General features: G+C 43.1%; 1 protein-coding gene across 4 annotated transcripts in view; it reads left to right on the top strand.

The window, feature by feature from the left end:
- Nucleotides 1-516: 516 nt before the first annotated feature.
- The window catches only part of STK17B (serine/threonine kinase 17b), an 87927-nt gene continuing 75191 nt past the window's right edge, over nt 517-13252 (top strand). The window contains exons 1-3 of one of the 4 annotated variants that reach the window (XM_075829961.1): nt 517-665; nt 890-1044; nt 11147-11359. In XM_075829961.1, coding sequence (XP_075686076.1) covers nt 935-1044; nt 11147-11359 — 323 coding nt within the window. In that variant the 5' untranslated portion in view covers nt 517-665; nt 890-934. Of the gene's footprint in view, nt 666-697; nt 813-889; nt 1045-11146; nt 11360-13252 lie in introns of those variants that run through there. The other 3 variants (XM_075829962.1, XM_075829963.1, XM_075829960.1) reach the window with 3 other exon arrangements.

Consider the following 13252-nt stretch of genomic DNA (forward strand, 5'->3'; position numbering starts at 1 on the left):
GGCCGCTAATCCTGGACCGAACACACTGCAGGGAGCCGGGCTCCTAGCATCATACTTATATAAGTACGATGCTAGGAGTCCCTGCCTCGCTGCAGGACAACTGTCCCATACTGTAATCATGTTTGCAGTACGGGACAGTTGTCCTGCAGCGAGGCAGGGACTCCTAGCATCGTACATAACTATGATGCTAGGAGCCCGGCTCTCTGCACTGTGTTCGGTCCGGGATTAGCGGCCGAAATACGTCCGTCCATTTCGGACGTAAAATGGTCGTGTGAACCCAGCCTCAAAAAAAGAGAGTCGACTAGCATAACATCGTATACAGTGCGCGCGCGCTCGGACGGCCTCCTGACCCTACCCGCCCTCAGCTCTACCCGCCGTCCTGACCCTACCCGGCCTCAGCTCTACCTACACTGCAGATCAACCACATACGTGAACTTTACGACCAAAAAAAAAAAAGCATTCTCTCCGGACCAATCAGCATCTAGCATAGTTAGGACTAGGCAATAATTGGTTTATACCGTTTATGGGCGGTGCCTGGCGGCTTGCGTGCCATGACGTCTTAATTAATGCTGCACTTTTCAAACTACAACCGTCGTGCCCGGGGTGACAGCTGACGGTTATACCTGCAGGCAGGACGTTTGACGGGATATAGATCGGCGTGCTCCGTGAGTAACGATGTGCCAGGTCACGTGACAATCGGTGGTATTAGTAGAGAAGCTGTGAGATGCCCTTCTGCTTGTCGTATGTGTGTGAAGGGCACGGTGTCGCCCATGCTGTCACTGTGTATGATATGGGCAGTACTGGGCATTTGGGTAAAGAGAGATAAAAGTGGAACTATTCACTGCATTACACATTACTGTACAATCAATTTCTGATTCGTCATCCGCAGGAAAATACTAGCAGACTGCCCGTCTATTATTTGTGTGCCACCACTATGCTGAGAAGTAACCGCTCTCTGGACTGTCTATATTCTACAATCCAAACCCCTATCAAGACCGAAAGCCTTCACAACTTCTATTCCATGGACACAAACCTACTGGGCAGGTAAGACGCAGTATCTGTATACACCAGCAAGCAGACAGATGGAAAGGTGCAGCTATCCGATTTTTTTATAAAAATGTAAATTGTTTTGCCAATCCCTTTCTAAAATAATTTTAGTGCTAAAAAAACCTTCTGACGTCATAGAGACCTGTCATAGGGAGCAGATGGCATCGCTCCGCAGAGTTCCAGCCTTCTTGGATCTCGTTGGCCTCTCTGGACTTCATTCGGAAGAGAAACTGATGGGCCGGTCTTCTCCCAGGGACGGCGGCTGTATGGACGGTGTCTTTACACACGTGCCCGTTCAGCATGTTCGGAATGAGATCCATAGAATCCATACGTATTTCTGCCTGGTGCCTTCAGTTATTTGGTAGCTATCTAAGGGTATGTGCACACACACTAATTACGTCCGTAATTGACGGACGTATTTCGGCCGCAAGTACCGGACCGAACTCAGTGCAGGGAGCCGGGCTCCTAGCATCATACTTATGTACGATGCTAGGAGTCCCTGCCTCGCTGTAATCATGTTTTCAGTACGGGACAGATGTCCGGCAGCGAGGCAGGGACTCCTAGCGTCGTACATAAGTATGATGCTAGGAGCCCTGCTCCCTGCACTGTGTTCGGTCCGGTACTTGCGGCCGAAATACGTCCGTCAATTACGGACGTAATTAGTGTGTGTGCACATACCCTTAGGCTTTGTTCACACCAGGTTTTCAGCCTTCCGTCAGAGGTATATCTGGGTAGAACTCCCAACGTATACCTCACTCAGAAGGCTTAAACATATCCCACTGTATAGGGCATACAATAATATGTCACCTATACAGTTCCTTCAACCTCTTTTATAAGTCCGCTTAGTGCACACAAGCGGGTGGGACTTCTATGAACTGTACACAGTATGGGGAAAACGAGGAGAAGGGGCGATCACTCGGTACCTGTCACGCTGACTACTTCCTAAGGCCCCATGCACACGGCCGTAGTTTTAATCAGCAGTTCTGGACCGTACTTGCGGATCAAAGTATGGACCCATTATTTTCTATTGCCCTCTGACAACCCCCCCCCCCCCCTCTTCCCCCAGGAATCTCTCCTGCACTATGGACTAGGGATGTCACGATACCAGAATTTGGACTTCGATACCGATACTTTGTTTAGTATTGCGATTTCGATACCAAAACGATACTTTGCCAACCGTAATAAAAATAAATAAATAATTCTTACGTTTTCTGATGTGAACATATTACGCAGCGCTTTACAGAGGTCTTCTTTTACTGTCCCCATTGGGGCTCACAATCCAAATTCCCTATTGGTATGTTTTTCGGGGTGTGGGAGGAAACCGGAGGAAACCCACGCAAACACAGGGAGAACACACAAACTCCATGCAGATGTTGTCCTTGGTTGTATTTGAACCCAGGACCCCAGTGCTGCAAGGCAACAGTGCTAACGAATAACGGTACCGAACCATTTGGGGATGCAATGTATCGAAACCGTATAGAAGTTTCGATGCATCGTGCATCCCTGCTATGGACTACTAGAAGTGAGAAAAATGCAGTGGCACCTCCTCCCAGGGAAGGTCTAGTGGTGGCACTGCCCATATACAGACAGTCATCAATGGGCAAACATGTCCCTGCCTTTTTTCTCACATCTAGTAGTGCTGGAGAGATTCACAGAGGGGGGGGGGGGGGGGTGCATTTTCTACTAAATCACCCCGCCTCCTCTTACATCATTATTCCCCCTATACTGTGTATAGTTCATAGAAGCAACGGGGGTAGAATTGATTAATTCCGAGGCCCCCTTCAGTGTTAAACACCCACCACAAGAGATCCACACAATAAAACGTGATGCCACCCCCAGGACACTGAACTGCTTACAATGCTGTCTTTCAGGAGCCTTTGTTATAACTTGCGGCCAGCTTTTACCCTCTGCCTGGCAAAGCTCCAGTGATAATGTCCATGTATGGCCCGTGATGTCATTATGTACGTTTAAAGGGCTTTTCTCATAATGATCATTATCTTTCCACTGGATAGGCGATAAATGTATGATCTGTTGGGGTTCGACCTCTGGGATGCTCACTGATCCTGAGAACGGGGGTGCCGGGTGGGCCCTATATGAATTCAGCGGTATTGCATGCTCGGCCACCGTTCTTTTTCACTTCCTATGGGGCTGCCAGAGATAACGCTCAGCTATCTCTGGATAGGTGATGAATGCTCATTATAAGAAAACCTCTTTGATGCAGGCCTGTAACAGAAGCCATACAGTGGAATTCATCACACAAGCTCACATTGTTAAACAACATACCGTATTTTTCGGACTATAAGACGCACCTGACTATAAGACGCACCCAGGTTTTAGACAACAGAAAATAGGGAAAAATGTCATATTTTACTACTTTTACAAAGCAAAAACTATTTGCTAAAAAAAAATAATTTGTTCTGTTTCACCACATTCTGAGAGCCATATTTTGGTACATACGATTTTGTATTTTTTTTTTTATCACTTTTTATTCCATTACTTTTTTTTTTCTTTTTTTTTTTTTTTTTTATACGTTGTGATTGGGGAAAAATGGGAAAAGGGTTTTTTTTTTTTAAATTTTTTTTTATAAACTTTTCATGTTTTTTTTACACTCCTGAAAATTAATCTAACTTTTTATTTTTTTATTTTTTTTTACACATTTTATTAGTTCCACTAGGGGACTTGAACTAGTGAACATTAGATCGCTGGTACAATACACTGCAATACATGGATGAGTTATGGAAACGGCGTAACTCGCTGAGCTAGACTGTTCCCATAACTCCCATATGGCATTTACAGAAGCAGCGTAGCGTGCTACGCTGTTTCCGTAACTACTATTCAGTTCTATGGGAGTTTCGGAAACTGCATAGCTCAGCGAGTTACGCTGTTTCCATAACTCAACCATGCACGCGGTTTTCAGAGCTACCGAGTTCTGGAAGCAGCGTAGCTCGCGGTGCTACGCTGTTAACGTAACTCCCATTCACTTCCATGGGAGTAACGGAAACTGCGTAGCTCAGCGAGCTCTCGGCTGTTTCCGTGATTCCCGACCACCCAACCAGGAAGTGGCCGGGAGACAGCTGGCGAGTAAGCTAGAATAGGGTTTAGAGGGCCCCGTTCTAGAGATAGATGCGGGTCCCACCTCTGGGACCCGCATCTATCTGACATTTATGGAAAGACCCACATAAATACCGCCGTGGCATTTAACTAGTTAAATGGCCAGGAACAGCGCAATCGCTGTTCCTGGCCGTTAGAGCAGCGTGTCAGCTGTAAAACACTGCGGACACCTGCAGTGCATGGAGCGGGCTCAGCGTGTAAGCCTTCTCCAAACATCATCCCCTCCCCACTCCATGATGTGCCAGCACATCAAGGGTCGGGAAGGGGGTTAACCCCTTCGCGCTCAGTGACGTACTATTCCATTATGGTAATCACATCGTTCGCTCTCCATGACGGAATAGTACATCGGCCATTTCGGACGTTTTCCGGACACATACAGAGCTGTGACAGCTGCGGTCTTGTACAGCAGTTGCCGCAGCTCCTTTAGCGGGGTCCGAACGCGGTGTCCCCGCTGATTAACCCCTTCGAAGCCGCGGCCAAAAGCGATCGCGGCTTCTTGGAGGTAACCACCATGGACGGCACGCTACATGATAGCAGGCAGCGATGGTTGCTATGGCAACCGGACGCCTAATAATGGCGTCCAGCTATGCCATCTACGGAAGCCTAGTGGGTCCTGACTATGCTTGCTGTCAGCGAGTAGCTGACAGCTCTAATACACTGCACTACGCACGTAGTGCAGTGTATTAGAATTACCATCAGGGCCTCCTGCCCTCAAGTCCCCTAGTGGGACAAAGTAAAAAAAAGTTGTGTACAAATATGAAAATACAAGTTTTAAAAGTAAAAATCCCCCCTTTTTCCCTTATCAGTCCTTTTATTATTAATATAAATAAACTCTACTTCATTGGTATCGCCGCGTCCGTAACGGCCTGATCTACAAAATAATTTCATTATTTATCTCGCGCGGTGAACGCCATAAAAGAAAATAATAATAAACCGTACCAGAATCACAATTGTTTGGTCACTTCACCTCCCAAAAAATGGAATAAAAAGATATCCAAAAAGTCGCATGTACCGAAAAATGGTAATGATCGAAACTACAGTTCGTTACACAAAATACAAGTCCCCGCACGGCTTTTTTGATGGAAAAATAAAAAAGTTATGGCTCTTAGAATAAGGTAACACAAAAAGTAAATTATTTTTTACAAAAAGTATTTTATTTTGCAAACGCCATAAGACATAAAAAAAAACTTTAAACATAGGGTATCGCCGTAATCGTATCGCCACGCAGAATGAAGTGAATATATTTTATTTATAGCGCACGGTGAACGCTGTAAAAAACATGTTAATAAAAAAAAATTGTAGAATTGCTGTTTTTTAGTCACCGCGCCACTTAAAAATAGAAAATAGAAATAAAAACTGATCAAAAAGTCGCATGCACCCCAAGAAAACTACAATGAATTCCTCAAGGGGTCTAGTTTCCAAAATCCACTAGGTGCTCCTTTGCTTCGGAGGCCGGTGCTTCAGTCCATTACCGCACTAGGGCCACATGTGGGATATTTCTCAAAACTGAAGAATCTGGGCAATAAGTATTAAGTTGCGTTTCTCTGGTAAAACCTTCTGTTTTACAGGAAAAAATGGAATAAAAAGGATTTTCTGACAAAAAAAAAAAAGAAATATGTAAATTTCACCTCTACTTTGCTTTAAATTCCTGTGGAACACCTAAAGGGTTAATAAACTTTCTAAATGCTGTTGTGAATACTTTGAGGGGTCTAGTTTCTAAAATGGGGTGTTTGATAGGAGTTTCTAATATATGGGCCCCTCAAAGCAACTTCAGAACTGAACTGGAACCTAAAAAAAAAATTAAAATTAGGCAATACTTAGCTTATTACATTATACTGATAATGAGCCGTGCCCACCCCGAGATGAGCCCCGTTTTGACCGTTTGTATAACCCGAGACCCCTATTAGACCATTTAAGTGCCTGGATTTCCCAAGCATTCACCCCCGAGACGTGTATTTCTATTGATGAGTCCCTGGTACATTTTAAAGGGAGGGTTCAATTCTGCCAGTACCTGCCGAGTAAGAGGGCAAGGTATGGCGTGAAGATGTATAAGCTGTGCGAGAGGGCATCAGGGTATACCTACAGATTTAGGATATATGAAGGGAAGGACACCAGTATTCAGCCCCCAGAATGCCCCCCCCCCCTTACTGGGAGGTAATGCAAAAATTGTGTGGGATTTGGTGCACCCACTGCTGGACCAGGGTTACCACCTCTACCTGGATAATTTTTATACCAGCTTCCCACTCTTCAACTGCCTCGCTTCCAGAAGGCATGCGGCACTGCTACGGTAGAAGAAACCTGAGAGGCCTCCCTAAGACTCTGCTTGGGCAAACACTGAGAAGGGGTGAGAGCAGGGCACATTCTATATTGTATGTCAAGGACAAGAGAGATGTCCTGGTGTTAACAACCATATGCGGTGTGGTATAAGAAGCTGGCCGGGCACATCATACAGATGGCATTATACAATGTGTACGTGCTACGTCGATGTACAGGCCAGACGGGAACTTTCCTGGAATTTCAAGAGGTGGTTATCAAGAACCTAATCTCTAGGGACCAAGAAGGGGGGGGCACCCAGTACTTCTGGAAGCGGGGCCACACGCATCGTACCAGGGCAACACTTTCCAGGAGAAGTTCCCCAAACTGGCAAGAAAGGAAAAAGTCAAAAGAGGTACAAAGTCTGTTATAAGAGGGGGATAAGGGAGGACACAATATATCAATGTGACACGTGTCCTGAAAAACTAAGGCTCTGCATAAAAGTGTTTTAAAATTTATCATACATCCCTTGATTTTTAATCTACCCCAGTTTTTCTTACCCTGATGCACTCCGCACAGCTTATCCCCCTCATCTTTCCCCTCTGAGCCCTGCTGTGTGCCCAGGCAGCTGATAACAGCCACATTGAGGGTATTACTATACCCGGGAGAACCCACATTACAATTTATGGGGTGTATATCTCCGGTGGCACATGCTGGGCACAATGTATCGGACACTGAATTGGCATATATGTATAGAAAATTGCAAATCTCACTCTGCACCATCTGCTGCACATTATCTTTTACACAGTACCTGTGGGGTCAAAAGGCTCACTACACCTCTAGATGAATGCCTTAAGGGGTGTCGTTTTTAAAACAGGGTCACTTCTCGGGGATTTCAACTGTACTGGTACCTCAGGGGCTTCTGCATACATGACTTCGCACCAGAAAAGCTTCAGTAGGCCAAATGGTGGTCCTTTCCTTCTGAGCCCTCCCATGGGCCCAAACGGCAGTTTATCACCACAAATGGGGTATTGCCGCACTAAGGACAAATTGGGCAACAAAATGGGGTATTTAATTCCTTGTGAAAATAAGAAATTTTGAGCAAAAACTACATCTTATTGGAAAAATGTTAATTTTTTTTTAAATTCACAGCGCAATTCAAATACGTGCTGTGAAAAAACTGTGGGGTCTAAATGGTCACAACACCCATAAATTTCTTGAGGGGTGTAGTTTTCAAAATGGGTTCACTTTTGGAGGATTCCTACTGTTTTGGCACCTCAACACCTCTTCAAACCTGGCATGCTGCCTATAATATATTCTAATAAGAGTCCCCAAAATGCACTAGGTGCTTCTGGGGCTTGTGTTTTAGTCCACGAGCGCAGTAGAGCCACATGTGGGACATTTCTAAAAACTGCAGAATCTGGACAATACATATTTAGTAGAGTTTCTCTGGTAAAACCTTCTGTGTTACAGAAAAAATTTGAATAAAATTGAAATAAGGCAAGAAAAATGAAATTTGCAAATGTCACCTCCACTTTGCTTTAATTCTTGTGAAATGCCTAAAGGGCTAAAAAACGTTCTAAATGCTGTTTTGAATACTTTGAGGGGTCTAGTTTTAAAATGGGATGTTTTATGGGGGTGTCTAATACATAGGCCCCTCAAAGCCACTTCAGAACTGAACAGGTACCTTTAAAAAAAAAAAAAAAAAAAAAAGGCTTTTGAAATTTTCTTTGAAAATTGCTGTTTTATGTTCTAAGCCTTGTAACGTCCAAGAAAAATAAGAGTGTTCAAAAAACGATGCCAATCTAAAGTAGACTTATGGGAAATGTGAACTAGTAACTATTTTGGGTGGTATAACCATCTGTTTTACAAGCAGATGCATTTAAATTCAGAAAAATGCAATTTTTTTTTCAAAATTTTGCAATTTTTCACAAATAAACACTGAATATATCGACCAAATTTTACCACTAACATAAAGCCCAAGGTGTCACGAGAAAACAATCTCCGAATCGCTTGGATAGGTTTAAGCATTCGGACGTTTATTACCACATAAAGTGAAATATGTCAGATTTCAAAAATGGGCTCTGAGCCTTAAAGCCAAAACAAGGCTACGTCCTTAAGGGGTTAAAGGGGCTCTGTCACCACCACCACATTATAAGTGGCCTATCTTGTACATAATGTGATCGGCGCTGTTATGTAGACTACAACAGTGTTTTTTTACTTAGAAAAACGATCAATTTTGACGGAGTTATGACCTATTTTAGATTTATGCTAATGACTTTCTTAACCTATTAACGCAGGAGGACGGCTATATCCGTCCTGTGATCGTGTGGGTACTGACAGTGTACACACGCGATCAGCGGCAGGAGCACGGTTGTTATACACAGCCTGGCTCCTGCTGCAACTGCCGGAATCGAAGCGCGCTCCGATTCCGGCAGTTTAACCCTTTAAATGCCGCTGTCAATAGGGACAGCGACATCTAATGTGTTCGACAGAGGGAGGGAGCTCCCTCTGTCACCCCATCTGCGCCCCCGCAAAGAAATCGCCGTCGGGTTTCCAAGGCAGCCGGGGGCCTAACAAAGACCCCCAGGTCTGTCGTCAGCAAATGCCTGTTAGGCATGGCCTAATAGATTGCCTGTCAGTTTTACACTGACAGGCAATAATGCTTTGGTATACTAAGTGTACCAAAGCATTATATATGCGATCAACAGATCGCATCGTGAAGTCCCCTGGTGGGACTAAAAAATAAATAAATAAAGTTTGTGAAAAAAACGTAAAAATAATTTAGTCAAAATCAAATAAAATTTGCCCAACTGCCCAAAAAGTGGTTTTATTTAGTAAAAGTGCCAAAACAAATCACACATACACATATATGGTATCCCCGCGATCGTAACAACTTGAACAATAAAATGAACACATTAATTAAACCGCTGGATGAACGGCGTCCGAAAAAAACGCAAAAAACAACGGCAAAATTCTCTCTTTTCTCCTATTCTCCCCATAAAAAATTAAATAAAAATTTATCTATGTCTTATGTACCCCAAAATAGTACTAATGAAAACTACACATTGGCCCGCAAAAATCAAGCCCACATACGGCCACATTGACGGAAAAATAAAAAAATTACGTCTCTTGGAATGCGGCGATAGAAAAAAATTACTTGCTTTTGCAAAAGGGTATTTATTGTGCAAACGTAGGAAAACATATAAAACCTTTACATATTTGGTATCCCCGTAATCGTGCCGACCCATAGAATAAAGTTAACATGTTATTTACGCTGCATAGTAAACGGCGTACATTTATAACGTAAAAATCGATGCTAGAATAGCTGCTTATTTTCAATTCTCTCCTAAAATAAAGTTAATAAAAGTTAATCGATATAAGCATCTAAAAATGGTACAATTACAAAATACAACTCGTCCCGCAAAAAACAAGCCCTTATACGGCTATGTCGACGGAATAAAAAAAAAATTACGACTCTTGGAATGCGACCGTGAAAAAACAAAAAATAATCCTTGGTCATTAATGCGCAAAATGGCCGGGTCATTAAGGGGTTAATGCCCAACTGGGCGTGTTTTACTTTTGACCAAGTGGGTGTTGTGGAGAGAAGTGTATGATGCTGACCAATCAGCGTCATACACTTCTCTCCATTCATTTACTCTGCACAAAGTGATCTTTCTAGATCATGATGTGCAGTCACATACTCACACATTAACGTTACTGAAGTGTCTTGAGAGTTAATAGACCTCCAGCCAGGACGCGATGCCTATTCACAATCCCGACACTTCGGTAAAGTTTGTGTGGGACTTACAGCACATCGAGATCACGCTGTGCTGTCATTTACAGCGTGATCTCGCGAGATCACGCTTGCTGTCATTAAGTCCCACACAAACTTTACCGAAGTGTCAGGATTGTGAATGGACATCGCGTCCTGGCTGGAGGTCTATTAACTCTCAAGACACTTCAGTAACGTTAATGTGTGAGTATGTGACTGCACATCATGATCTAGTAAGAACACTATGTGCTGAATAAATGAATGGAGAGAAGTGTATGACGCGGATTGGTCAGCATCATACACTTCTCTCCACAACGCCCACTTGGTCAAAAAGTAAAAACACGTCCAGTTGGGCATTTAAGAAAGTCATTAGCATAAATCTAAAATGGGTCATAACTCTGTCAAAAATTATCGTTTTTCTAAATAAAAAAAAAACACTGCTGTAATCTACATTACAGCGCCAATCGCATTATGAAGAAGATGGGCCACTTATAATGTGGTGACAGAGCCTCTTTAAGAAAGAAGCGGTCAGGGGGCCCGGCGCTGCCGGGTCCCTTGACTGCCAACTATAAGACGCAGGGACCTTTTAGCAAGATTTATTCTTGCTAAAAACTGCGTCTTATAGACCGAAAAATACGGTATATATTTTTTACTGTACTCTACAGGATGGAGTAGCATAGTCTTCTATTTATTTCTTTTTTTTGCAAGTACACACTTTCGGCCTCCGTCTGTCAATAGAGCACTACAGAAACGTTTAGCGCGTATGTCGGGAGATTCCCCTGTGTAACCGCTAGATATAGGGGAAAACGTGATGTGAACAGGGCCTATATCTAGTTTCGTAGTGCTTACTCTAAAATAATGACTACATAGCATTGTTGATAGTCCTTTTATTAAGTCTCATATTTCTGTTATTTTCTAAGTGTATGTAAGTGTTCAGCTTTGTCTTATTGTTTTGTTTAGGGGTAAATTTGCCGTAGTTCGGCGATGCACTGAGAAGGCCACTGGAAAAGAATTTGCTGCAAAATTTCTTAAAAAGAGAAGACGAGGAAAAGACTGCAGAGCGGAGATTATTCATGAAATAGCTGTACTTGAAATGGCAAAGTCAAATCCACGCATTGTGGATCTCCATGAAGTCTATGAAACTAGTAATGAAATGATTCTAGTTATGGAATAGTAAGTACCAAGTTATTCATGGAATTTACATTGAGACCATTGCTATTTCTTCAAGGAAAACTGCACTCTTGAATGAATTTTAGCAATAGTCCACAGTTTGTCTACAGAAAAAGTAACTAAATTCATTGCTTTACTTATCTTTTACCACATTTAAATTGCCTTATGTTTTATTGGCTGTTCAGAATTCTACTGGACTCCTGTTACCAGAGAGCAGTGCATTGTGGGAGCTTAGTTGACAGCTAGCGCTAGGATTTTGAATAAGAAGTGTAAGCAGCTATGAACAATTATACAAAATAACTGACAAAGTCTCATTCAAACATGTTTGTTTAGGTCAATATTTTGCATAAGTATTTCTAAGCCAAAACTAGCTGGGGGTTCAAAACATTCAAAAAGTGCAACGATTACCATTATAAATTTTCTTTGTGGTTCAACTCTAGTTTTAGCTTCCAAATACCATACCTCCCAATCGTCCTGGATTTCGGGCGGTGTCCCGGACACCCGGTGTCAACTGTATCTGCGTCCTCAGGACGCAGATACAGTTAAACCCAATGATGAAGCTGGGAACCGTCATCTCGGTGCTTCAGCATTAGTACAGAGGACTCCCCGGGCACATCGCTACTTTAAGCGCTGAGCCTGGGGAAGCCCTTTACGGTCAGTAGCTCCATTATACTGTATGGGAGGAGCTCTGGGGCATTATACTGTATGGTAGGAGCTATGGGGCATTATACTGTATGGTGGCAGCTAAAGGGGCATTATACTGTATGGGGAAGCCATAGGGGCATTATACTGTATGGTGGCAGCTGAGGGAGAATTATAGTATATGGTGGGTGACAGCTGTGGGGGCATTATACTGTATGGGGGCAGCTAAGGGGGCATTATGCTGTATGGGAGCAGCTGTGGGGAATTATACTCTATGGGACAGCTAAGGGGGCATTATACTGTATGGGTCCGCTATAGGGGCATTGTGTCGTATGGGGGCAGCTATGGGGCATTTTAGTATATGGGGGAAGCCATTGGGGCATTATACTGTATGGGCATAATAGTGTATGGTGGCAGCTGAGGGGCCATTATACTATGTGGTGGCAGATAAAGGGGCATTATACTGTATGGGGCTGCTAAGGGGGCATTATACTGTATGGTGGTAGCTAAAGGGGCTTGTACTTTATGAGGGCATTATACTGTATGGGGAAGCTACAGGGGCATTATACTGTATGGGCAGCTGTGGGGGCATTACAGTGTATGGTGGCAGCTAAGAGGGCATTACGCTGTATGGGGGCACAATACTATATAAGAGCAGTGGGGGCACTATGCTGTATGTGGCAGCTGTGGGGGCATTATTCTGTATGGGAGCATGATACTGTGTTGGCTGAACCGGTTGTGTATGGGCAGGATTAGAGGCGTGGCTTAAGAGGAAAAAACCTTGTCCCTCTTTGTGTTACTTGAAAGTTGGGAGGTATGAAATACTATATAAAATACTGCCGTGTGAAAGTCGTCTAAGGCCAAGATCACAGGGTGTTTTGGAGTTTTTTGAGCCAAGCCATAAATGAATCCAAAAGGAATAAAAAAAGGTACAAAGAAAAAAACTGATGCATTTCTTTTCTTTAGTTTCCTCCCCGTGTTGGGCTCAAAAACTGCATGTGACTTTTTTTTTTTTTTTTTTAAAGATGGAATTTCACTTTTTTATTGTGAATTTCTTGTAAGGCTGGATTCGACAGGGCGTTTTAATTGCATTTTTTACTACAATATTGTAGTGGTTTTCATGTGCTTCTCAAAGGCTATGTACACCTTTCAACCAAATGTTTTTGTTTTTTTTAATAAATTAATGTTTTAAGAGATTTAAAAGAACTTTTACATTTTGTTTTACTTTTTAGGATACAGCTTCTATGTATCCTG

Source organism: Rhinoderma darwinii, chromosome 6 (assembly GCF_050947455.1).
Source record: "Rhinoderma darwinii isolate aRhiDar2 chromosome 6, aRhiDar2.hap1, whole genome shotgun sequence".
NCBI classification, from domain to species: Eukaryota; Metazoa; Chordata; class Amphibia; order Anura; family Rhinodermatidae; genus Rhinoderma; species Rhinoderma darwinii.